This window comes from Pelophylax lessonae, assembly GCF_965119305.1.
Source record: "Pelophylax lessonae genome assembly, contig: HAP1_SCAFFOLD_339, whole genome shotgun sequence".
NCBI classification, from domain to species: domain Eukaryota; kingdom Metazoa; phylum Chordata; class Amphibia; order Anura; family Ranidae; genus Pelophylax; species Pelophylax lessonae.
Genome location: NW_028120005.1, coordinates 45,974 through 71,264, shown reverse-complemented (window position 1 = coordinate 71,264; position 25,291 = coordinate 45,974). Strand labels below are relative to the sequence as shown.

The 25,291-nt window shown below is 44.3% G+C and overlaps 1 protein-coding gene across 1 annotated transcript; it reads left to right on the top strand.

Annotated features, from left to right (window-relative positions):
- Positions 1–1,503: 1,503 nt before the first annotated feature.
- LOC309543746 (uncharacterized protein) lies at positions 1,504–20,615 on the top strand (the record flags this gene model as incomplete). The annotated part of the gene is made up of 7 exons (XM_082276189.1): positions 1,504–1,524; positions 5,065–5,192; positions 5,279–5,402; positions 5,519–5,616; positions 5,706–5,933; positions 6,013–6,204; positions 19,005–20,615. The coding sequence occupies exons 3-7, from the start codon at positions 5,318–5,320 to the stop codon at positions 20,613–20,615; spliced, it is 2,214 nt and encodes a 737-aa protein (XP_082132315.1). The 5' UTR covers positions 1,504–1,524; positions 5,065–5,192; positions 5,279–5,317.
- Positions 20,616–25,291: the final 4,676 nt, after the last annotated feature.

Genomic DNA, 25,291 nt, shown 5'->3' with positions numbered 1-25,291 from the left:
TTGGATAAGCCGAAGGACTTCCAACCAGAACGGTTGTATTATTGAACAGTGCCACCAGATGTGTGGGTGCGATGCAGTATCTCCCCATCCCCTCCAACATAACGGGGAGATGGGCGGAGAAATAATGTGCATTTTCCGCGGGGTATAGTACCAATGGGACAATAGCTTGTAGTTGGATTCCGCCACCTTGGTGGAGAGAGAGGAAATGTGAGCCAATGCAAGAATTTTGTCCTTCCGATTATCGGAAATTTGAGATCCATTGTCCAGTTCCCACTTGTGTAAGAAATCTGGGTAGGGTTGGCCTTGCAATGTGATAAGTGCCTTGTAAAACTGCAAGGTGGAGTGAAGAGGGGCATCCCGAGGGCATAATGTATTAACAGGGATGTTGAAGTTGTTGAGAATTATTGTGGGGATTTCAGAAGAGAGAAAGTAGGGCAGCCAGGCAGAGAAGTCATCAAGGAAAGTTAATACCGGTCCAGGGGCCGATAGATCACAGCAATTCTTGAGGAAATTGGAGAAAGTACACGTATACAGTGAGCTTCAAATGATGAGAGGGAGGAGAGGGAAGAACCTGGAAGGAGCTCTGTGAGGATAGGAGGATTCCACGCTCCACCTCCCTTGTGTTCCCTAGGTCTAGGTTTACACCAACTTCATTGATCTTATGGTGTTTATCAATAATTTAAGTAAACTGATCCATGTGAAAATTCATATACAACATAAAGTGCTTTGTGCTCAAGATGCTGTTCCCTGAATATCTCCTGCTTCCACTTTACACCTACTTCATTATCTTATACTATTTTCTATAAAGTAATAACCTGTGCAAATTCATGTAATCATACAATATTTTTTGCTCAATATAGTGTTCTCTGCAAGTCCACTGCTTCCACTTTGCATCTACTTCAACGAAGTTCTGTTGCTCCAAAAAGTCCACAAATGAATGAAAAGTTGATAAGGTGTGAAAGTTCTCCGTGCTCCAAACTGTGCCAGCTGTAGTGTAGCCACGCCTTCTTCCACCTCTTACACACGTGATGGTGAGGGCGCCCCCTTAGTAGTGCTTCCCCATTCACCAGAGCAATATGACTCCCAGCTTTTCAGCTACCAGAGTCACAAACATCCTTCACACTCTCCTCACCTCCGATGGCAAAGGAACTGGATCCTCCTTGCTCACTCCTGCAAGTCTGCTGTGCTTTCTGTCAGTCTCCCTCCTAGCCTCGGCTTCCTCCTCCGACTGCTGTTCCAGCAGGAGCTCCGCCTCTTCATACACACTCAGGGAGGAGAGAAAGGGGAAGGATATACAGTACATACACACACAGCACAAGGCCGTGTTCACACTACCAGACGGTTCTCAGGGCTGCAGTTCCTCTGAGCTCCACAAGGTGGTGATCTCACTTCTACCCAGACAGGAAGTCTCTATGGAATACAGACAGGAAGTCTCTATGGAATACAGACAGGAAGTGATGTTAGGTAAAGAGGACGTTCCATAGAAGGTAGAGGGAAACACTGCAGGATCTGGCGGCAGAGGAGGTAATAAGTAGATTAACCCCTTCAAGGGGATCAGTTGATGATTAATATATCTTGCTTCCAAAGCTGACCACACATGGATGGAAATGTGACCGATCGCTGCTGAACCAGCTAAATTTCCATGTATTTATGGTCACCTTAAGTGACTTCCTCCCCTCCCCCTCATCTCCTTCATTATGTAAGTCATGCTGAGATAATCTCCCATTGGCTGAGCAATATTCTCATTTGTCTCTGAGCTCCTTCTTGCTATTCCTTGTCCTGCCTGTTGTTTCCTTGGATTGATTTTCTGTGTAGTGACCCCGGCTTCATCTCTTGGATGCGCTCGTCTGTTGCTTGTCCTGAACTTTATCCTGATTCCTGGATCTCCTCCTCATCTCTCCTCCATATCCTCTTACACAGCTTTTCTCCACACCTGCAGTGACCCTGGGGGGTGGAAACTTGGCACCAGCATGCAGCAAAATCCATCCCCACCATTAGGAGCTCTGGAGAAAATTGTCTGCAATTTACACTCCGTTCCTCCGCGCGTCACCTGCTCACATGAGAGCTTATTTCACACGTTCCTGACAGATTTTTGTATGGTAAAGGTCAAAGTTCACTCTTTATTTTAGGAGAAGTGGGAGGCACCCGGGAACAATGATTTGGTTAGCACAGGAGACTCATATAGAGGACCCGCTCAAATCTCCCCATCTAAATGGGGAGGAACACTGACCACAGAGGAAAAATGGGAATGCTTTAGGAACATATTAAGCAAATGCATCTCGCAGTGCATTCCTATGGGAAATAAATTTAGAAGAGACAAAGCCAAACCTGGCTGGCTAAACCGTAGCGTCAAAAAACTTATTAGGGGATAAAAATTGGCCTTCAAGAAATATAAATCAGAGGGCACAGTATCGGCTTTCGAGCAATACAAGGAGACAAATAAGAAAAGTAAACAAGAAATCAAGATAGCTAAAATCAACTTTGAGAGACAAATAGCGGAGGATAGTAAAAAAAAACCAAAGAAATTCTTTAAATATATCAACAGCAAAAAAACTAAGGCAGAGCATATTGCACACATAATTAATGATGATGGGGGGATGGTTACAGAGGACACTGAAAAAGCAACCGTGCTGAATGTTTTTTTTCTCGTCAGTCGTTACACAGGAAACGGAGGGGTACACTGACCATGACTGTATGGTTAGTAGTAATACACAGGACTTGCCACTATGGCTAACAGAGGGGGAAATCAGGGAAAGGCTGGATAAACTTAACACAAACAAATCACCAGGCCCGGATGGCGTACATCTGAGAGTACTCAAAGAACTCAGTAATGTTATATCTAGACCACTGTTCCTGATCTTTGCTGACAGTATTAGGACAGGAGATGTACCAGGGGATTGGAGGAAGGCTAACATGATTCCGATATTCAAAAAGGGCCAGAGGCATATCCCGGGAAATTATAGGCCTGTCAGTTTGACATCAATAGTATGTAAACTTCTGGAGGGGATGATAAGGGACTATATCGTAGAGTTTGCTAAAGACAACAACATCATCAGCAGTAATCAGCACGGGTTTACAAATGGGCGTTCTTGTCAAACCAATCTCTTAGCATTCTACGAGGAGGTGAGCTGTGAGCTAGATAGGGGCAGACCAGTGGATGTGGTGTACTTGGATTTCGCTAAGGCATTTGATACAGTTCCCCACAAGCGATTAATTTATAAAATAAGGTCTGCAGGTATCGACAGCAAGGTTTGCTCTTGGATATGGAACTGGCTAAAAGGCCGTGTCCAAAGGGTGGTAATAAACAGCGCATACTCAGACTGGTCTGAGGTAGTAAGCGGGGTGCCCCAGGGCTCAGTCCTGGGACCAACCTTGTTCAATTTATTCATAAACAGCATTGAGGACGGGATCAGTAGTTCGTTATCAGTTTTTGCAGATGACACAAAATTGGCCAGAGCAATAACTGCACAGCATGAAGCAGATATCCTACAGGATGACCTGGACAAAATAACGGAGTGGGCAACAACATGGCAAATGAGGTTTAACGTGGAGAAGTGTAAGGTTTTGCACTTGGGGACTAAAAACATAAAAGCACAATACACGTTAGGAGGGGAACCCTTGGGAGAATCAAAAATGGAGAAGGATCTGGGAGTCTTGGTTGATGATAGATTAGGCAACAGCATGCAATGTCAAGCGGCAGCTGCCAAAGCCAGCAGAATATTAGCATGCATAAAGAAAGGGATGTATTCCAGAGATAAGACTATAATCCTTCCACTTTATAAAACTCTGGTTCGACCGCATCTGGAGTATTCTGTCCAGTTCTGGTCGCCAGTCCTCAGGAGGGATGTGTTGGAGCTGGAGAGAGTCCAGAAAAGGGCAACTAAACTGATTAGGGGATTGGAGGACCTTAACTATGAAGAGCGGCTGCAATCGCTCGATTTATTCTCCCTGGAGAAGAGACGTCTGAGGGGGGACATGATAGCAATTTATAAATATCTTAATGGGGATCTCAGCTTAGAAAAAAAGCTGTTCATTCGAAGGGATTGCATGAGGACTCGAGGACATACAATGCGATTAGAGGAGAAGCGTTTTAAACTCAGGCAACGAGGGGGGTTCTTTACTGTTAGGGCTACAAGATTGTGGAATTCTCTACCACAAGAGGTGGTTTCTGCGGGAAGTATGGTGGCTTTCAAAAGACTCTTAATCCCCATACACACACGCAGATCGTCGTCATACAAATGTTCGTCTTTTCTCCCCGGGATGTCGGTGTCTGTTGAAAAGTGCAAAGACAGCACAAGGACAGCACAAGAATTTTGTCCGCAGACTTCAGCTGACTGCAGAAGTGATGTCATGTAATGGTTAACTTTCCCTGTGTTTTTTATTTTCTGAGCATGCCCAGTCTTGCAAATCTGCGGTCTGTCGGCTGATTTCTGTACTGACAGGCAAACAATTGTCCGTTCTGGTGTCCGCAGACAAAAATTTTCATGTTTGCAAGAAAGACTCTTGTCCGCGGATTGTGTGCAGACATCTGTCGGAGGCACCATACTAACACGCATACAATCGGCAGATCTTTCGTCCGCCGACGTTTGTATGACGACAATCTGCGTGTGTGTATGGGGCTTTAGACTTACATCTCAAGGATCAGGACATTAAGAGCTATGTGAGATGATTACAGCCACACACACCTACACAGGTTGAACTGGATGGACTATTGTCTTTATTCAACCTCACCTACTATGTAAATGTCCCTCCATTCAGGAATCTATATGTCCTATGACATCACACTGACCTCACAGCTCCTCCCCCCAATCTGGCTTTTTTTCCTCATGCTCTTAGGATGTGGGTGGTCCCTTGGCATCCTCACTAGCAAAGTGGGTCTGTTGGTCCTGCGTTGTATGTAATGATGTCAGAATGCCTGCAACAAGCTTTTATTCTGCGTAGTGTGGGGGTCCTGTGTGGGTAAATTATATCTAAGTCTGAGGTGGGGCTTTAATCAAATGGAAACTGAATGGTGAGGTGAGGAGGATTCTGGGAATTTCATTTGATTTTACTATTTGTGTTCAGATCTAGAGTTTTCCTCCTGTGAAGTCTGGAGATCATATGACCATCACATTGCCTCCACCTCCCTCCCTGATAGAATAGAGAAATACAAAGAAGATTCTAGAAGTCACCAGAGAGATCATGGAGGAGAGGTGAGCGGTGCTGGGAATTCTGGGACATTATCCAGTAACAGACAAGGGATGTGTCTGGATGGTGACTGTATCATTGTGTGTGTCAGGTTCCTATAAGGTGTCAGGATGTCACTGTCTATTTCTCCATGGAGGAGTGGGAGTATTTAGAAGGAAACAAGGATCTCTACAAGGACGTCATGATGGAGAATCAGCCGCCCCTCACATCACCGGGTAAGAGGAGACTTTATTGTAAAGGAGAGAGCAGTACGGAGGATCCACCTAGATCCCCCATCATCTGATAAACACATAGAAACAATGTATTCAGTCAGTGTGTGTGTTTCCTACAGATGGATCCAGTAATGGGAACCCACCAGAGAGATGTCCCCATCCTCTGTATTCCCGGGATTCCACACAGGAAGGTCACACCATCCCCCACCATCATCAGGTAGATGAGGAACAATCACTGATAGTATCATTAGGATCTGTACATTATCTGCATTGTTACCATTGATGTCATTTTTATTATATATTCAGAGTGGAAACCTGAGAGATTCTAAAGTTGAGGTTAAAGAAGAGATAAAAGAGGAGGATGATGAGGATGGGGTGATGGAGGAGTCAGAGTTTCTAAAAGAACACAAAGATCTGTACCAGGACACCACGGTGGAGTCATCCAGCTACAGAAACCCACCAGAGAGATGTCCCCGTCCTCTGTATTCCCGGGATTCCACACAGAAAGGTCACACCATCACTCCCCATCATCAGGTAGATGATTGTCAATTATTGGTAATTCTGATTTATACACAGCATGTTTGTTACAATAAATGTTTTATTATATATTCAGAGTGGAATCCTCGGGGATGATAATATTGATGTTAAAGAAGAGTATAAAGAGGAGGATGAGGAGTATGGAGTGATGGAGGAATTTTCAGAAGGACACAAGGATATGATGGAGCCACCTAATACCAGGAACACATCAGAGAGATGTCCCCGTCCTCTGTATTCCCGGGATTCCACACAGGAAGGTCACACCATCCCTCACTGTTACAAGGTTGGCGAGACAGAGATTATAAAACACAGACTCATGGAGACAATGTGTGTATTTTTATGTGATGTCACAGTAATAAATCTTATATTTTACAGATGATATTCTTTCATTTTCTTGATTTAGAGTGGAGATCCAATCGATATAGAATTTGAGGTTAAAGCAGAAGAAGAAGAGACGTATGTGAGGGATGATCAGCAGTCTATGGAGGAGGATGGAATAACGGGGACATTTATAGAGGAGGACACTCCTACAGAGATCAGCACAGGTGGGTCATTAACACTAAATACATTCCTCCACCCATACTGCTCACTGATTGGTCCAGAGTAGGGCGGGGGCTGGGTGATATCAGCCTGTAATCCCCTGGTCACTTTCCTGAGCTGTGTTCCTCGTCCTGTATTCCTGTATTTCTCTCGGATAATCTTCCTTCTCTGTGCTGCAGACACAATTTATGTCTCTAGACTGGATTTATGGAGATTCTGGGATTCGGCTGGCAAAAAAAATGTGCATGATATAGGCACCTAGGTTATGAGTTTTGGGTCTTCTGCCCCATGCCTGAGTCTAAAGTCTTGTTCCAAACAAATGAGGAGGAGATACTGTACAACATATGAAAGGTCCATCTCCAATCCTCAATATAACGTCATATTCCAAACAATAAAATTGTCATCATTTCAATAGCATTATTACTTAGTGATGTTTGGCTGGGTAAGGTTGTATCATTGATCCATGTCAGATCTCTTTTTTTTTTTTTTTTCAATTCTTTTATTTATATGAAAGTCAACTTACAGGCATAATAAACAGTAACATTCCTTATAGAACATATGCTGAGACAGTGTATTACAACATTGAAGACAATTCAGTCATAAGGTTGAGATCTACATCGGTCGTAGAATAAGAGGTGTTCTACAATTCCTCTAATGGGAGGAGTTATGCAGGACTAGAAAGTACCCGGAGTTGTCTGTTCCAGTTTCGCATAACGTATAGAAGAAGAAGGAAGTAGTAAAGCGAATAAGTAGTGGAAAGAGAGAGGGAAGTAAAAGAAACCTAGAGAGAGGCAGAAGAGGATAAGTAGGTGGGATGAGGGGGGGAGGGGGGTAGGAGGTGTGGAAGGGGGGGGGGAGGGTGTAGGAGGGTTAGCATTGGTAAAGCTATGGCCCTACATCAGCAATACTTTCCACCAATATTTTAGAGCTCCCCCGAACTCAACATGAGGTCTCTTTAGTATTGCCACCCTTAATTAAAGAGCAGCCTTCATCAGAGAGGACAAATATATTCCATTGACCCCAGGTTTTGGTGTATCGTTCGTGTTGGGGACGTGTCGAGAGAACAAGGTTTTCCATTCTATTTATTTCTTTGACCTTTTTGAGCGAATGACAGAATTTTTATAGGCCGGGATGTTAGAAGCATGGAGAAGGAAGAGAGCAGGGTCATTGGGGAGCGGTCGGTTTATAAACCCTTAAGACATTTCATGTACTGTCTTCCAGAACTCCACTAGTTTAGGACACAACCAAAAATCATGTAGGAGTGTCCCCCGGCCCCTCCTGGCATCTCCAGCACTGATCAGTGAATGTGGGGAAGAACCTGCTCAACCTTGACGGCGTGCCGTACCACCTTGTTAGGAGTTTGAAGTTGGTTTCTTGTATTTACATGCAGATGGATGATGTAAATATAAACAGAATGATGTGATTTTGTTGGTCTGGGTTAAAGTTACAGTCTAAATCCCGTTCCCTCTTAGCTAAGAATGGGGGTTGGTAAGTCCCCTGGGGTGTGATCAGTAATGCATAGGTCATGGATAATACCTGTGTTAGAATTCTGTTTTGAGAGCAATGTTCTTCGAAGGGTGTAAGTTGTGTGTTGCGTTCACTGGGAGGTGGCAATGAGTTTAAGAAATTATGGATTTGCAATGCCCTCCAGAAATCTAGACGGTAGGGTCCCGAGGAGTCCATGAGGTCTGTGAGTGCAGGCCAACTAGATGATGTTGAAAAATGGGAGGCTTGGAAATAGCCTGACTCCATCAAGGTCCTGAATGTTTTATCTTGGTAGCCCGGGGTAAACTGGGGATTCCCCAGTATGGTTGTCAGTGGCGAGTGCGTCGGGGAAAGTGAAAGTTGTGTGAATAATTTAGAGCAGGTTCTTATCGTGTGACCTATGAGGGGATGGCGTCTTATGGAGTCTGGTAGTGAATGGTGGCACGATGGAGCTCTATGGAGGGGTATGTCGCATTGGGCCTGTTCTAGTCTGGGCCAAAGCTTTGCTTCACCATGACGACACCAGTCTGAGTCTCCCCAATTGTGTAGCCTGATAGTACTTGCATAAGTCCGGAACTGCCAGTCCACCTAGTCGTTTAAGCAAGAGCAGTCTCCTACATAGCCTAGGTCGCTTATGTGCCCAGATAAAATCCACTAGTAGGGTGTCATCTTGTTTAAAGTAATGTGAAGGGATGAATATCGGAAGTGCTTGAAAGAGGTATAGGAACTTAGGGAGTATGCACATTTTAATAATGTTGCATCTTCCAAACCATGAATGGAGACCAGATTTCGATTTATCTTATAGAATGCGGACTTTGTTTAGGAGGGGAGAAAGTTGAGCGTGAAGATGGGTGAAAGTTTGGGTGGTATGAGAGTGCCCAGGTATTTCAGCGCTGAGTTCGTCCATTTTAGCCTAAAATTAAATCGCAGTTGGTGGAGGAGGGGGTTTGATAAGCCTACTCCCATAGCTTCAGATTTAGTAAAGTTGATAGTTAGATTGGACAGAGTGCCATATGCCTCAAACTCGTGAAGAAGATTCGGTAGAGAGATTATGGGATTTATGAGGGAAAATAACATGTCGTCTGGATACGCTGATATTTTCTGCTAGGTCACCCCAGCAGTCATGCCTGAGATATCCCGGTGGAGGCGTATTCTACATAAAAAGGATTCTAGTGATAATGCGAAGAGTAAGGGTGACAGGGGGCACCCCTGTCTTGTCCCACTCGTAATTGTGAAGTAGTCCGATAAGATACCGTTCACCTTGACCTGGGCGACAGGGGCAGAGTAGATCTGGGAGATCCAGTTTAGCATGGTGTTGCCCTAAGTAGTAGGGGGAGGGGGGGGGTATGAAGAGAATGGAGATAAAGAGGGGAGGCAAAGATGGTATGAGAGAGGAAGAAGGGAAAGTCAGGCAAGCAAAGAATATGAGAGAGTGAAAGAGAAGGGGGCAATCCCACAGAGAGAGGCCTCAATTTACTCAGAGATGGTTAAAAAAATGCTAAGACGTACACCAGCAAGGAGCCGGATGAATGAGTGTGCGCCTATGTGGGGTTGTGGTTGGAAAGAGCCAAGGGACGGGCCCCTGATTCCCCCCGGCCCGGCAGCCTTCTTGAATAAGAAAATGAAAGAAATGAAGAATGGTATATAAGGTGTAGCACTGTCCCCTAGAGGACTGCTGAATTTTCACTCTTCAAGGATTCCCTTGGGTTACCCATAGCAACTGCTTGCAGAACGTGCAGAAATCTTAACACTTTATGTTCTTGGCTCAGTCAATGATCAGTCTAGGGGTAGATGTTTTTGTGGTTTTATCTTATATTGGGATAGGAGAAGGGATGAGTGGGATTCTCCAACTGTTGAACTATTCACAATTCATAGGACTTCTAGTATGAGAATGCTGCAAGGCCGCTACTTAATCCTGCCACTTGAATGAAGCTGAGGTAAGTGTTCCTAGTGATGTTTCTCTTCAAGGTAATCCCCAGTACCCCCTTTCTCTGTACTAGCTGACACCGGTCCACTGACTATAAACTCCAGATGGTTCCCTTCCTGTTCAGACCCCTGGGCAAGATCCTCTGTACTCACGATACAGTTTTTCCAGATTCTCGTAGTGCCCCAACTCCTCCAGTCAGCTCTCCTAGACCTCTGGGTTCAGCTCCTCTCCACTGGTTCACCAGGCTGACTGCCTGTGACCATCACCCACTGCTACAGAAGAGGAGGCAGCCGCCACCCTCCTTCTGGGACTTTGCTTCCCGCCAAAAGACCTCTACCTCATGTGCCCCTGGCTTTTTATACCCTGCCCCACAATTCACTGAGACAACCCATCTGTGCCAATCCTTGGGACTGTATCAAAAGCCTGTGTGTCATTGGCCAGGTTTCCTCCAGCATCCAGTGTGCCTCCCCATTGGATCAGCTGGGGACACTCCCTTAGACCAGATGAATCACACACTGGGCACACTGAGCAGACCTAACTCACAGATCCTGTTCCCTGATAAGCAGAGTGCAATATAGAATTTACCTGCTGCTCCTCTGATAGGCAGACAGAGCCAAAACTATACTCAATCTCTAACACCTGACTAGGAGGGTGCTACATCCACCCCCCACCAAACAAGCCATGTCCTCACTGGCTCTGGGGTAGCCGCCCCCTACAAAAATTTTCTACAAAAATAAATGGAGTATCCCACAAACCTGGAAAAGGGGGGGGAAGGGAAATAACAAATGTACATATAATAAATTATGTAAAAGAATATAGATATTCTGCACAAATATTCACAAAACAACTTAATGCACCCCCCACCAAACAAAACTCTGCTTGAGTGGGTAACATGTCAACCTGACTAACTAGCTAACTATAACATTCACTTTTCAAAAATGGAGGGCCTTGCCAGACCCGGACATCCCGTGCAAGCCTGCAAAGGAAGAATTAAAGGTTAGCACTTTCAACATTTGCATATTAACAACATTCTACCTAATATAGTGAGAATGCCCTCTCCTCAGAGGTGACCTTCTCACCCAAGATCCCTAGCTACACATCCTGGCAGATATCACTTCCAGTAGGCTTGACTAGAAGCAAAAGAGGATGTGTTGGGCGCTTGTGCCGACTGGATGGGGCCCGCACTGGGATGAAAGTGAAAAGGAGGAGACTTCCAGATGGTGCAAGATTCCAGTGTTGTCACGGAAGGCAGCGCTGTAGGCAGGCAGAAGCCAAAAATCCCACTGGCACATACAAAAATGGAAGACAGGCGTCACTCAGTAAAACAATCACGGTTTATTGCACAGCATACATGTCACACTTACATTAAGCAAGGGCACAGGCTTCTCCATAAGGCTCATAGATCCCTTCTATAACGTTGTACTTCCGCATCCGGCCGAACCAGCAGCCGGGAGATGATGTAACTTCAGGGAAGTCCAATGGGGGAACCGGATCGAGCCAAGGACGGCGGTAAGCCGCTCGTCCACTATCAATGACGTAACGCGTTTCGGAGCATGCGCACTACGCTCCTTCTTCAGACGATGCGGAACAGGATGCGTTCATATATAGGCTAGCTGTGCTAGTCACAATGGGGGGGGGGCGGAGCATTCTACACTCACTAAAAATTCAGATGCCAGTGCTAAACATTAAAAACTATTCATAGTTCATAGTAAACATTAAGAATGAAAACAATCATTATGAAAGATACATGGAAGATGGGGAACAGGAATTAATTTCATTATTAAAATCACACAAGTATAATGTGTGTTTATGATAAAATCGCACATATAAAAAGCACATATAAAAAGTATACAAATATGAATGGATAACCAATCAGAAAGAAAAAGAGTAATAACTAATAAAGAGTGAAGAGTGAAATGAAATATATATATATATATATATATATATATATGTATATATAAATAAATAAAAAACAAAAAACACAGTCCCCAAAGGATTTGGGAAACAAATAAATAAATAAATAAAATAAAGATAACATTAAATAAAAAGTAAAATATAAAATAAATAAATGAAATCTAAAGGAAAAAAGTTAAAAATAGAACATTATCAATGGAATTAATGTATCAGTGAAATTGATTATATAAGGATAATACTTCCCAGAGAAATACATAAATAAAATAAAAAATACCAAATAGGCCAAATATTATTTAAGTGGATTATAAATGAGTACACCAAGCATCAGCTCGCAGGGGATGCAGAACCAACCTTACAGTACGGTCCACACCCTATAGAATGGTGTTAACATCCAATTCCTCATTCAGTCCTCCTGGTGAGAGGACATCTAAGGCATATATCCAATAGGTTTCTCTTTGGCAGAGCCGCTTGAACCTCTCAGCCGCAGAGAAACTCCTTGGAATCTATTCAATCACCCATACACAAAGGCCATCCGTGGATTTGGCATGATGATGTGAAAAGTGTCTAGGGACACTATGTATGTCTTTGCCCTCCTGTATATACCGCCTGTGTTGGCCAAAACGGCCTCGCAGAGCACGTATAGTTCTGCCTACATAATGTAGGACACTACATTATAGACATAGACACAATAGACCACGAAGTCAGAGGAACAGGTATGGAACTCCTTGATTCCATACGTGGTCCCTTTTAACCATGAAATCCTTTTTTCCATGTGTGAAATATTGACATGTCAGGCATAATGGTTTGCGGCATTGGTACATTCCAACCATATTGAAAAAGGAAAGAGATGGCGACTGGTATTTTTTCGTTTTTAATTTACTGGGGGCAAGTTTAGCTTTGATGTTCGATGCTTTGCGATATGAGAATTTGGGTTTATTAGGTACCTGTGTTTTGAGGTGTGGATCCTGAAGTAATAAGGGCCAATGCTTTCCCATCACTTGTTCCATCTGACGATGGAGGTTGTGGAATTGTGTTGTGAATCTCATTTGTGAGTTGTTGTCATTATCCCTAAACTTCCTACCCATAGTTTGTTCTGGCACAATGTACTGAGAATATGACTGTTCGACAAGGTCTGGGGGATAACCTTTATCTGCAAATTTTCTCTTTAAGGCTTTTCCTTGTTCTTCATAATCGGAAAGTTTTTTACAATTATGTCTTAGTCTACAGAATTGACTTTTTGGTATGTTGTTTAACCAACGTGGATGGTGGCAACTTTTATAATGTAGCAAAGAATTTCCAGCTGTGGGTTTGGTATAACTCTTTGCTAACAAGAGCTGGTTCTCATGGTATAAGTCCAGATCCAGGAAGGCTAGATGATCCTTATCCACTACAGAAGTAAAGCAAAGGCCCATATCATTGTTGTTACAATGGGTTATGAACTCATCGACCACAGAGGCATCCCCATCCCAAATGAGAAGGATGTCGTTGATGTAACGGCCAAAGAAAACTATATGCGGAGTAAAGGGATTATTATTCCAAATATAACGGGTTTCCCAATGCCCCATCATAAGATTTGCGTACGATGGGGCAAAATTGGCCCCCATAGCTGTACCGTTGGTTTGTAGATAATATTCCTCATTAAACATAAAATAATTATGGGTTAGACAAAAATATGTAGCCTCCGTAATAAAGTCTGCCTGTCGGGGGTTGATAAAAGGATCTTTACCCAGGTAAAATTCTATTGCTCTCATACCAACTTCATGTGGTATGGATGTGTATAAGGATTGTACATCCAAGGATACCCAGAGGTATGAGGGATCCCACGAATAGGGGGCAAGTGATTCTAATAGATGGATGCCATCTCTAATATACGAAGGTAGGCTCTGTACTATAGGTTGCAAAAATACGTCCACATATTGCGAGAAGCCACTTGTAACACTTTCCATGGCAGCCACAATGGGTCTACCAGGAGGATTAGAGATGCACTTATGCACTTTAGGGAGGTGGTAAAAATAAGGTATTTGAAAATACTCTAATAATGAATGACATATCAGACTTAGAGATAATGTTATTTTTGTGTGCCATGTGGGCAATGGCTGTGGCTTCCCTAGTGAACTCTGGTAGTGGATCATTCTTAGGTTTCACATAAGTTTTCTCGTCAGCCAATAACCTCTTGGCCTCTAATGTAATCTAATTTGTCCTGGACTACAATACTCCCTCCTTTATCTGCAGACTTGATGATAATATGGGGGTTGGACATGAGATTTTTTAGGGCTTTATTTTCAGCTGAAGTGAGATTGTAACTATGTTTGCTAGTTTTATGTGCATTGTTACACATTTCCAAAAAATCTGAATAGACAATTCGATAGAATGTTTCCATGCACGGGCCTTTAGAATGAGTAGGGTAAAACACTGATTTAGGTTTGAGATGTGTGTGTTTGATGGGAGGAGAACTCATGAGATGTTGAGTAAAGGTGACTACTTCGTCTCCAGACATGTCTTCAAGATCCCATGATGTCGAACCCTCTATATAGAGTTCTTCTAACATGGCAAGTGCAATGTCTTTGTCACTATTGACAGGTTTTTGACAATTGTCCTGACTTTCCATAGTTTCTAGGTTGTCATCATTTTTATTCTTATTTTTAGATGACTGAATGGAAAAGTGCCTTTTTAAAGTGAGATTCCTTATAAACTTATTAAGGTCCTTGAATAACTGAAACGGATTGGGTTTAGTAGATGGGGCGAAAGTGAGGCCACGGCTAAGTATGGAGACATCCTCCTCTGTAAGTACAGATCTACACAGGAAATTCCCCTGAGTTTGGGATTTTTTAGGCACACAAAGATGTATGCAAAAATTATATCATTTATTTTAAAGTGAAAAACATATAAATGTAAACGGTAAAAACATTACAGGCAGTATACAACCAGCAAGAATACAAACATAACCATGTGGATGACAGGAACCTGTGCCCAATATATTTCGGAAAATCACTTTCCTTCTTCAGGGGCGGTTCATATTTGGAAGTGTTATGGTTATTCCTGCAGTATTATGTAAAGCCTGTAGGGTAGTTAAAAACAAGCTCTTTCACCGCAATTGTGGATCCACATCATGATTTTATATGTCCCAATAGGTCAGATATGACCAGTATACTGGGTTTTGCCGTGGTGTGAAGTATATATAGGCCCCCCTATGTCTCCAAGCCAGTGTGAACACCTGAAGTCCCAGGAGAAAATGAACGCTAAAGAACTGGCAGTATGGGCCAACTGTACGGCAGCAAACGGGAAGGACGCCACATATGGGGATCGACCAGCAAAGTCCAAAAGAGTATACTCCTTTTAACTTGAGGTGGTACATGATCCTGGCCCGATGGCCCAAAGGATCTCCTTTTTAGCACAATTACAGTATCACTAGAGTCCTCCTTTAGCAAGGGTCTCTTCTTCTTTAAAGTTGGAGGGTTGACCCTCTTTAGTGGAACCACTCAGCAGTGGTAATTGTAGATTTCCCAATCCCTTTTGCTAGGATAGAAGGGAAAGGGGTATTGGAAATAGGGCTTGGGCCCTAGCAACAAAGATGAAACTTGAAACATCACTGTACACTTTACATTCGGGCTCTCCAGCCATTCTTCTTCTGTAAGCAAGTAAGCAAACTCAGGCTAGCCAGCCTCACTAAACTCAGCATCCTGTGTCCTTAGCAACAGTAGTCAGGATTAGGGATAATCGAACATTTCCGGTCGACCATAGGTTCGACCCGAACATTGGCTGTTCGAAATTCGGCCGAATTCCGAACTTTTTGCGGTAAAAGTTCGGAATTTGGCCACCAGAACCGCCCAAAATGCAATGGGACAGGAACTGGGCTTTAAAAGCCTGTGATTGGCCCAGAAACATCAGTAAAAGCCGATTGGAGTGACTAGGGGGTCCAGAGGCCAATCATGAATGAATACGCCCCCCAGTATATAACATAGCCCGCCAAACCACTAGCACTGTAATACAGAGGCTGTGGAATAGAGTGGAAGCATTTCTGTTACTCCTGCTGCTTGTAAAGCTCCAGTGTCATTTTGCAATTATTAGTGTGAGGAAAGGGATATGCAGAGTAGTTAGGGTACTATATACCACTATAGTTAGATTCAAAAATCTAGTTTTTGTAGGGATAGTAAAAGTGTCAGGGCGACCGTAGTGTAGTTTAGGGTGTCCTGACTCTGCCATGTCAGGCTGACCGTAGTGTAGTTTAATGTGATCTGACTCTGCCATGTAAGAGTGACCGAACTCTGCCATGTCAGGGTGACCATAGTGTAGTTTAATGTGATCTGACTCTGCCATGTCAGGGTGACCGAACTCTGCCATGTGTGTGTATATATATATATATATATATATATATATATATATATATATATATGTATATGCATATACTGTACACACACACACACAAACACACACACATACATATATATATATATATATATATATATATATATATATATATATATATATATACCCCTATACAGAAGTAAGAAAAAAACGCCTGAAACAAAAACGCCCAGGTGTGAAAGGAGGGTAACACCATCCCTGCGCTACTTAAATTCTAAGAAAAATTATCTGTTTGTTTCTTGTTCTGGACATGCTACAGAGCTGAAACTTCACAGGTACACTTTTTAGACACCCCCCCCCCCCCCCCCCGACACTAATCCAAAGAAATCTAATTTTTTTTTCAATAATTTTTTTAATAATTGGCTCTCTATCAAAAACTACAATTTTGAAGAACTTTTTTTTTGCCTGATTCATAGTCCCTGGGGCATGACCGAGAACCCTAGGCACTTTTTAGGGGCATTTATTGGGTTTCAGGGCTTCAAAATTGTGTTTTTTGATTCCAGAAGTTCGGGTCCCATTGATTTCAATGGGGTTCTGGAATCCGAACCGAACTTTTGGGAAACTCGGGTGTTCTGGTCGAACCAAACTTTTCAAAAGTTCGATCATCCCTAGTCAGGATGTGGCAACTTTCCCCTCTGAGTCTCTTACACGGATCGACTAAGCCTGGCCAAATCCATCTGGGCGGTGGACCTCCACTCCGTCTATATAGATGGCCTGCCCAAAGTTCTAATTAGCCTTCACAGTTTGGAAGGTTTTCCATAACTCTGGCTTTGATTGGTTGCGGTGGGGTTTCAGGATATAAAGTAAGTCCCACACAGCCTCATCACACCAAGCCTCTTACCAGGCTGACTGCCTGTGACCATCACCCACTGCTGCAGAAGAGGAGGCAGCCACCACCCTCCTTCTGGGACTTTTCTTCCCGCCAAAAGACCTCTACCTCATGTCCCCTGGCTTTTTATACCCTGCCCCATAATGCACCGAGACAACCAGTCTATGCCAATCCCTGGGACAGTACCAAAAGCCTGTGTGTCATTGGCCAGGTTTCCTCGAGCATCCAATGTGCCTCCCCATTGGATCAGCTGGGGACACTCCCTTAGACCAGATGAATCACACACTGGGCACACTGAGCAGACCTAACTTACAGATCCTGCTCCCTGATAAGCAGAGTGCAATATAGAATTTACCTGCTGCTTCTCTGATAGGCAGACAGAGCCAAAACTATACTCCCTTTCTAGCACTTGACTAGGAGGGTGCTACATCTTTAAAAGACGTGGATGTCCGGGTGAATTTGAAAAGTTGTGGGACATGTGGTTGGATACCCCTGGCCTTGGTCTACGAGAATTAACACTTCAAAGATTAGTCCTAGGACCACATTGAGGGCACCTTTGACGCTGACAGTGTGTTTGCTGGGTTTGGTGGAGAAGATGGCACTTAATTTTATTATCGGTTACTCTATTCTTCTGCATTGGGGGAAGACCGAAGTGCCATCGGTAGAGTATTGGAAGTCACCAGTGAACACGATGCTGCCATTTTACAAAGCCACATACCTGAATAGAGGATGTGTTATATGGCAGGGTTGGACTGAGAGGCCATCTACTCTTCTCGGAGGTGATTGTGGTCCGCCACCGGTGAAGGTGATGGTCACCTTAGGGGGGTGAGTTGAGGTCCCCTGATACTTAGGGAGGTAACAAATGAAGTCTATGCCTAGCAGACGACAAGCAGTGGTGAGAGGGTGGGGGAGGTTGGGGTATGGACCTGGGTGAGAGTCTGTGTGGGGGATACACTGCCGCGTTGAGGTTCTCCTGGGAGGTTCTCCTTTTCCATTTTCCTATAAGTATTGTAGTACATGAGCATTGCACTGAGGTTGGGGGGGGGGGGGGGTGGGCAGTTGTTTTAGTTGCCTTGTTTGTTTCTTGTCTGATTTTTTGTGTTATTTTTACTTCTATGTTTAAAAATCAATAAAAATAATTTAAAAAAAAGCTGAGTCCTAGGAATGAATAACCAGGAGGGAACAGGATAAGGCGCAGGCCAAGGAGATGTTGGGGGAGTGGGTGGAGTCAGTGAGATGTTGGGGGAGTGGGTGGAGTCAGTGAGATGTTGGGGGGTGGGTGGAGTCAGTGAGATGTTGGGGGAGTGGGTGGAGTCAGTGAGATGTTGGTGTAGTGGGTGGAGTCAGTGAGATGTTGGGGGAGTGGGTGGAGTCAGTGAAGGTGGTGAATGGAAACATGCAGGAGTGACTATATATGAAGGTTACGATCGCTGTGTCTATGACTGTACAAAGCGGAAATATTGTGTACCGAATGGAATGGACTTTTCTTTCTTTATAATAAAACTTTTTCTGATTTAAAAGAAAAAAACACTCAGAAAAGATGAGTAGGGAAAATGTCAGTGGCCTCCACCTGTAAAACCATTCCTGTTTTGGAGGTCGTCTCATTGTTGCCCATCTAGTGCACCTGTTGGTAACAACCCCCTCTGCTACTTCACTGACCAGATGAATATCCCAGCAGGAGTTTCCCTGACTTGATGCTATACTCTGATTATAAAGTGTTGAGCAGTGTATATTAGTGTGGAAAACTCTTGGTCATTTTTCTTGTCTTCTGACAGACGGACTCTGTGGTGGGAATAGAAGGACATCGGAGGAAGATGTGACTACAGAAGATAATGACATGGCATCTTCTCCAGAAGTAAATCCCGTTCCTCATAATATACATGACAGACCTCACCATTGGAGGAGATCATTGGAATCTCCTGATACTTCACATAGTCCTCTAATATCTGACAGTGCCGACGGGTGCGGGAAACCATCTCATCTCAGGGAATCTTCTTTATACCATACAGGAGAGAATTCATTCTCATGTTCAGAGTGCGGGAAATGTTTTAAACACAAAAAAAACCTTCTCAGCCATCACAAAATACACACAGGGGAGCGTCCCTATTCATGTTCAGAGTGTGGGAAATGTTTTAGTCAAAAGGGAAACCTTCATAAGCACCAGAGAATACACACAGGGGAGCGTCCCTATTCATGTTCAGAGTGCAGGAAATGTTTTAAACACAAAAAAAGCCTTATTAGCCATCAGAGAATACACACAGGTGAGTGTCCCTATTCATGTTCAGAGTGCGGGAAATGTTTCAGTCAAAAAGGACACCTTCTTAGCCATCAGAGGATACACACAGGTGAGCATCCCTATTCATGTTCAGAGTGCGGGAAATGTTTTGATAATAAAGGAAACCTTCTTAGCCATCAGAGGATACACACAGGTGAGCGTCCCTATTCATGTTCAGAGTGCGGGAAATGTTTTAATAATAAAGGAAGCCTTCTTAGCCATCAGAGAATACACACAGGTGAGCGTCCCTATTCATGTTCAGAGTGCGGGAAATGTTTTAATCGTAAAAGAAACCTTCTTAGCCATCAGAGAATACACACAGGTGAGCTTCCCTATTTATGTTCAGAGTGCGGGAAAAGTTTTAATTGTAAAGGAAACCTTCTTCGCCATCAGAGAATACACACAGGTGAGCTTCCCTATTCATGTTCAGGGTGCGGGAAAAGTTTTAATCATAAAGTAAGCCTTCTTAGCCATCAGAGAATACACACAGGGGAGCGTCCCTATTCATGTTCAGAGTGCGGGAAATGTTTCAATCAAAAAGGAACCCTTCTTAGCCATCAGAGAATACACACAGATGAGCGTCCCTATTCATGTTCAGAGTGCGGGAAATGTTTTAAAAATAAAAGAAACCTTCTTAGCCATCAGAGAATCCATACAGGTCAGTGTCCCTATTCATGTTCAGAGTGCGGGAAATGTTTCAATCAAAAAGGACAACTTCTTAGCCATCAGAGAATACACACAGGTGAGTGTCCCTATTCGTGTTCAGAGTGCGGGAAATGTTTTAAAAATAAAAGAAACCTTCTTAGCCATCAGAGAATACACACAGGGGAGCGTCCGTATTCATGTTCAGAGTGTGGGAAATGTTTTAGGGAAAAAGGAATCCTTCTTGGGCATCAGAGAATACACACAGGGGAGCGTCCCTATTCATGTTCAGAGTGCGGGAAATGTTTCAATCAAAAAGGAACCCTTCTTAGCCATCAGAGAATACACACAGATGAGCGTCCCTATTCATGTTCAGAGTGCGGGAAATGTTTTAAAAATAAAAGAAACCTTCTTAGCCATCAGAGAATACACACATGGGAGCGTCCGTATTCATGTTCAGAGTGCGGGAAATGTTTTAAGGATAAAGGAAGCCTTCTTGGGCATCAGAGAATACACACAGGGGAGCGTCCCTATTCATGTTCAGAGTGTGGGAAATGTTTTACTCATAAAAGACACCTTCTTACACATAAGAGAATACACACAGGTGAGCGTCCCTATTCATGTTCAGAGTGCGGGAAATGTTTTGCGTTCAAATGTTTACTTGTTAGACACTGGAAAGTTCATACAGGCGAGGGTCTCTAATCTTGTGCAGAGTGTGGGAAATGTTTAAGTAAAAAAAACACCTACTTACACACAGGTGAGCGCCCTTTTTAATGTTACGAGTGCGGGAAATGTTTTCCAAACAAAGGTTTATTTCTTAGAAACCAGAAAGTTCATACGGGCGAGCGTCCTATTTCATGTTCAGAGTGCGGGAAATGTTTAAAAATAAAGGAAATATAATGAAACATCAGAGTGCACCCCCTGCTGGTACTACGGGAAATGGACGCTGGATTGTAACGGGTGGAACTGTTTAGTCCATAAACAAATGTGAAACCACCACAGTCCACTCGGGGTTGGTTTACACCCGCATCGCCCTCTGACCCGCTGTGGGGTTGGCAGGCAGCTGGGAGCCCTTATGCTAACCCTGTAAAAGCCCACGCCAGTACGCCGCAACCGTATGCATCGGGGCTGTTGCGGCACAACCCCATTCAGTTGAATAGCATTGCCCAATGTGACCGGGGGGTGTGAGGTTTGCAGCAGCCGCAAATTGCAGTGCCATGTGTACTGCCCCATCCGGCAGCCATTTAAGCTTAAGGGGGGTGGTAAAATAATGACTCAACTGTCTACCTTTTCCGATCCCTCCCCACATGAGACAACAAGCGGGAAACCATGACAATACATGGGGCAACAACTGAGCAATTAAGACAAAACATGGGGCAACAGGTGGGCAATCCGCACAATACATGGGATAATAAGTGGGCAATCCTGACAATATATGGGGCATAAAACCAATGAAAATGGTGGCACTCCAACAGGTTATAGGGATGATATTTATTACAGACAGTCAATACGGGATACAGAAAGGTGGACGCGTTTCACACGTAATATCGTGCTTCTTCACCACGGTGTGCGCACCTGTTGGTAATACATGGGGGCAACAAGTGGGCATTCATGACAATACATGGGGCAGCAGACAAACAATTCTGACAATACATTCTTTTTGTGTTCTACTTATAAATATGTATATAGATCTAACCTACTGGATGGAAAAAGATCACTGTAACATGCATTAACCCACAGCAGCCAATCAGGATTTATCTTTCACTGGTGATCCTTCTTAGAAGGGGGGTGAGTTGAGACCTTGCATTGATTATAGGGTCCTCAATTGCATCACGGTCAAGAATGCATACCTGATGATTGGTTGCTTAATTTTTTTGCTCCTTTAGATTTATTGAAGTAGCCGGCTTTTTATTGGTCCAACCAATGTATGATTATTAATACATTTGACACATTTGTTAATTCTATTATAAAAGATTTAAGCTTTATTTTATTCATATCATTACTGTGTGGTAATCGCTTATTCTGATCTTGTCCAATAAAAACTCTTCGTACAATATTCTGTGCCGAGTCTTCTTTTTTACCAATGATTAGATGATCAGTGATTGGAATGTGATCAGTTCATAGAGAGTCATCCATTGGGGTTTTATTAGTGAGATGGAGAGTGGAGAAGGCACCACATTGACAGCCATTGGAGGCCCTTTCTAAAGCCCTAAACTTTTTGGCAACCTGTCTATGACATTAGTCTTCCAAACTCTATCTCACTGAGCTAAGGCCAGAAGAGTTCCAGGAGTTCTTCTCTGTCCACAGTTCCCAAACCAAAAGGAGACATCCACCACATCTTCAATCTTAAGGCCCTAAATGTCCTCAGCTGGGTCCAGGAGTTCCGCATGTAATCCACCAAATCCTAACCTCTCTCTTTATCAGGGAGACTTTTTTCTTTGACTGCCCCACATACATGTACTGCGGTAGGGCAGCTATTCTGCGCAAAATCACCTACCTGTCCGTCATCTGCTTCTCCGGGTCTGGGGCGTGCACACATGCCGTTGGTGCCCGGGAGCCAATCAGCGGATCCGGCGGACACGGTGTCCGTCGGTACCCAGCAATCATTCCTGAGAGAGGCAGAACAGTTGTCTGCCAATGTAAACAGAGCAGATCGCCGTTCTGTTAGTAGGGAAGATGGAGATCCTGTGTTTCTGCTAATGGAGGAAGGAGATACTGGCGCACAGAGATTATATATATATATGTAGCGCGTCCCCCACAGGGGCTGCTGAGTATGTTCATTTCCTCCACAATCCCTTGACCCTGAGGCACCTCCAACCCGCTTGACACTATGGGTTCTGACATGTTAGTTCAGAGAAACAACAATGACACTTGAATAACAATATATCAGTTTACTGACTTAAGGAAAAGAACAGATATAGTTTCAACACAGCAGGAAATATGAGTGTAAGGAATCAAAGTGAGATTCTGAATCCTAAAGTCCCAGAATCACTGATTTGCCCAAGACTCAGAATCTCATACGCCAATAATGTCAGCTACAACTAGATATAACAATATCTAACCGAAGAAGAATATGAATATAATAATGATTCAATTCCTCTTATAAATGTGTGAGAGTGACAAATCAGATGTTTGACTCTATATTAACTGTAGATAAAACAGATCTGACTAACTCAGCTGCATGGATATATCTCAAGAGAATCCATATCAATCTTAAATATAACCTGAAAGAGTGCACTCTATCACCTATAGGGGGCCCCCTTTCCTATGAATTAAATTAGTCTCTTCCTGGGCATGGCCTTGCTAATCTTCATCAGCAGTAGGAGCTCTAATCATTCCGTGAATGATATTTGTAATCCAAAGAGAAAAAGGGGTATTTGTAATCCAGGCTCTGTTTAAAATGAAGTCAGTATAAACCACTGTATGTGCACAGATGAGGCCTCCCGGTTCGCCAAGCAATATGAAAGATCAGGAGTGTCCCATGGCATCCGCTCCACTACATTAAAGTCCTCTCTGTGTCTCTGCTGCGTCACTGGCCCTTTCACTGTGTCCGTGAGCTGCTGTGCTCACTACAATTAGGTATCTCTCACCCAATCCTCTTACACTGCTCTCCGACAGTCCTCCGCACCAGGCTGGTCACCTCTCTGTAACGTCCGCCACCTCTCCAAGGTGTCTCCGCTCTAAATCAGTCACTCCTCTGTGACATCCGCCACCTCTCCAAGGTGTCTCCGCACTAGGCCACAGCCTCTATTCGCTCTGCTCTCCACAGCGGTTCTCCGGCACATCCACACCGCACGCGGTCCCCGAGGCAAGAGAGCGAACATCTGACTCCGCACTGACTGAACAGTATATAAGCCTTAACTATGCTGGTAACGATTTCTTCACTTGGCTACATCCTCCCCCCACTTGAATGTCTTTGGTCCCCAAAGATGATGGGACTCCTAAGTGGGAGACTCCATTGAGATATAAAGTACCACAGAATTAAAACTAACAGCAGTTTTGTGTGGAACTAATAGCAGCTGACAACTGGTCAATAAATGCACCTTGGAACAGCTGACTATACAAATTACTAGAAAGGTCTGAGTCACTCTCACAATAGGCCAACAAGAAATCAGTGGCCAACCTAATAGTGTCAGCGGGTGGAATAAGATTGTCTTCCTTGGGAATCCCAACAGAAGAGGCAGTTACTTGTGTGGGGCGTTGGGGCATTACAATTTGGTCTTCATAACTCTCTCCTAGGGTATCATACGTCAGTCTCTTTGGCGGGTGTATTTCCCTTCGTAGCCTTAACGAACCATCTCTGGGTTCAGATTCACTTTCCAACCCTTGAGAGCTACAACTAGGTTGAGACTCCTCACACTCCTCAGAAGGGTCCATTGACTCCTCTGTGTCTTGTACAATTGAACTCCTGTCTTCCTCCTGAACCCTGCATGTGGCATCCTCCTTCACCCTGTACGTGGCATCCTCCTTCACCCTGTGCATAGTATCTTCCAGTATGTAGAATCCTCATGCACCCTGCATGTAGCACCAGCATACAGGGGCACACTGACAACCAGCATACAGGGAGCACACTGACCACCAGCATACAGGGGCACACTGACCGCTAGCATACAGGGGGCACACTGACCATCAGCATACAGGGGCACACTGACCTCCAGCATACAGGGGGCACACTGACCACCAGCATACAGGGGGCACACTGGCCACCAGGATACAGGGGCACACTGACCACCAGCATACAGGAGGCACACTGACCACCAGCATACAGGGGTACACTGACCATCAGCATACAGGGGGCACACTGACCACCAGCATACAGGGGGCACACTGAACACCAGCATAAAGGGGCACACTGACCACCAGCATAAAGGGGTACACTGACCGCCAGCATACAGGGGGCACACTGACCACCAGCATACAGGGGGCACACTGACCACCAGCATACAGGAGGCACACTGACCACCAGTATACAGTACAGGGGCACACTGACCACTAGCATACAGGGGACACACTGACCACCAGCATACAGGGGGCACACTGACCACCAGCATACAGGGGGCACACTGACCTCCAACATACAGTGGCACACTGACTGCCAGCATACAGGGGGCACACTGACCGCCAGCATACAGGGGGCATACTGACCGCCAGCATACAGGAGCACACTAACCTCCAGCATACAGGGGCACACTGACCTCCAGCATACAGTGGCACACTGACCACCAGCATACAGGGGGAACACTGACCTCCAGCATACAGGGGGTACACTGACCACCATCATACAGGGGCACACTGACCACCAGCATACAGGGGGCACACTGACCACCAGCATACAGGGGCACACTGACCACCAGCATACACGGCGAACACTGACCTCC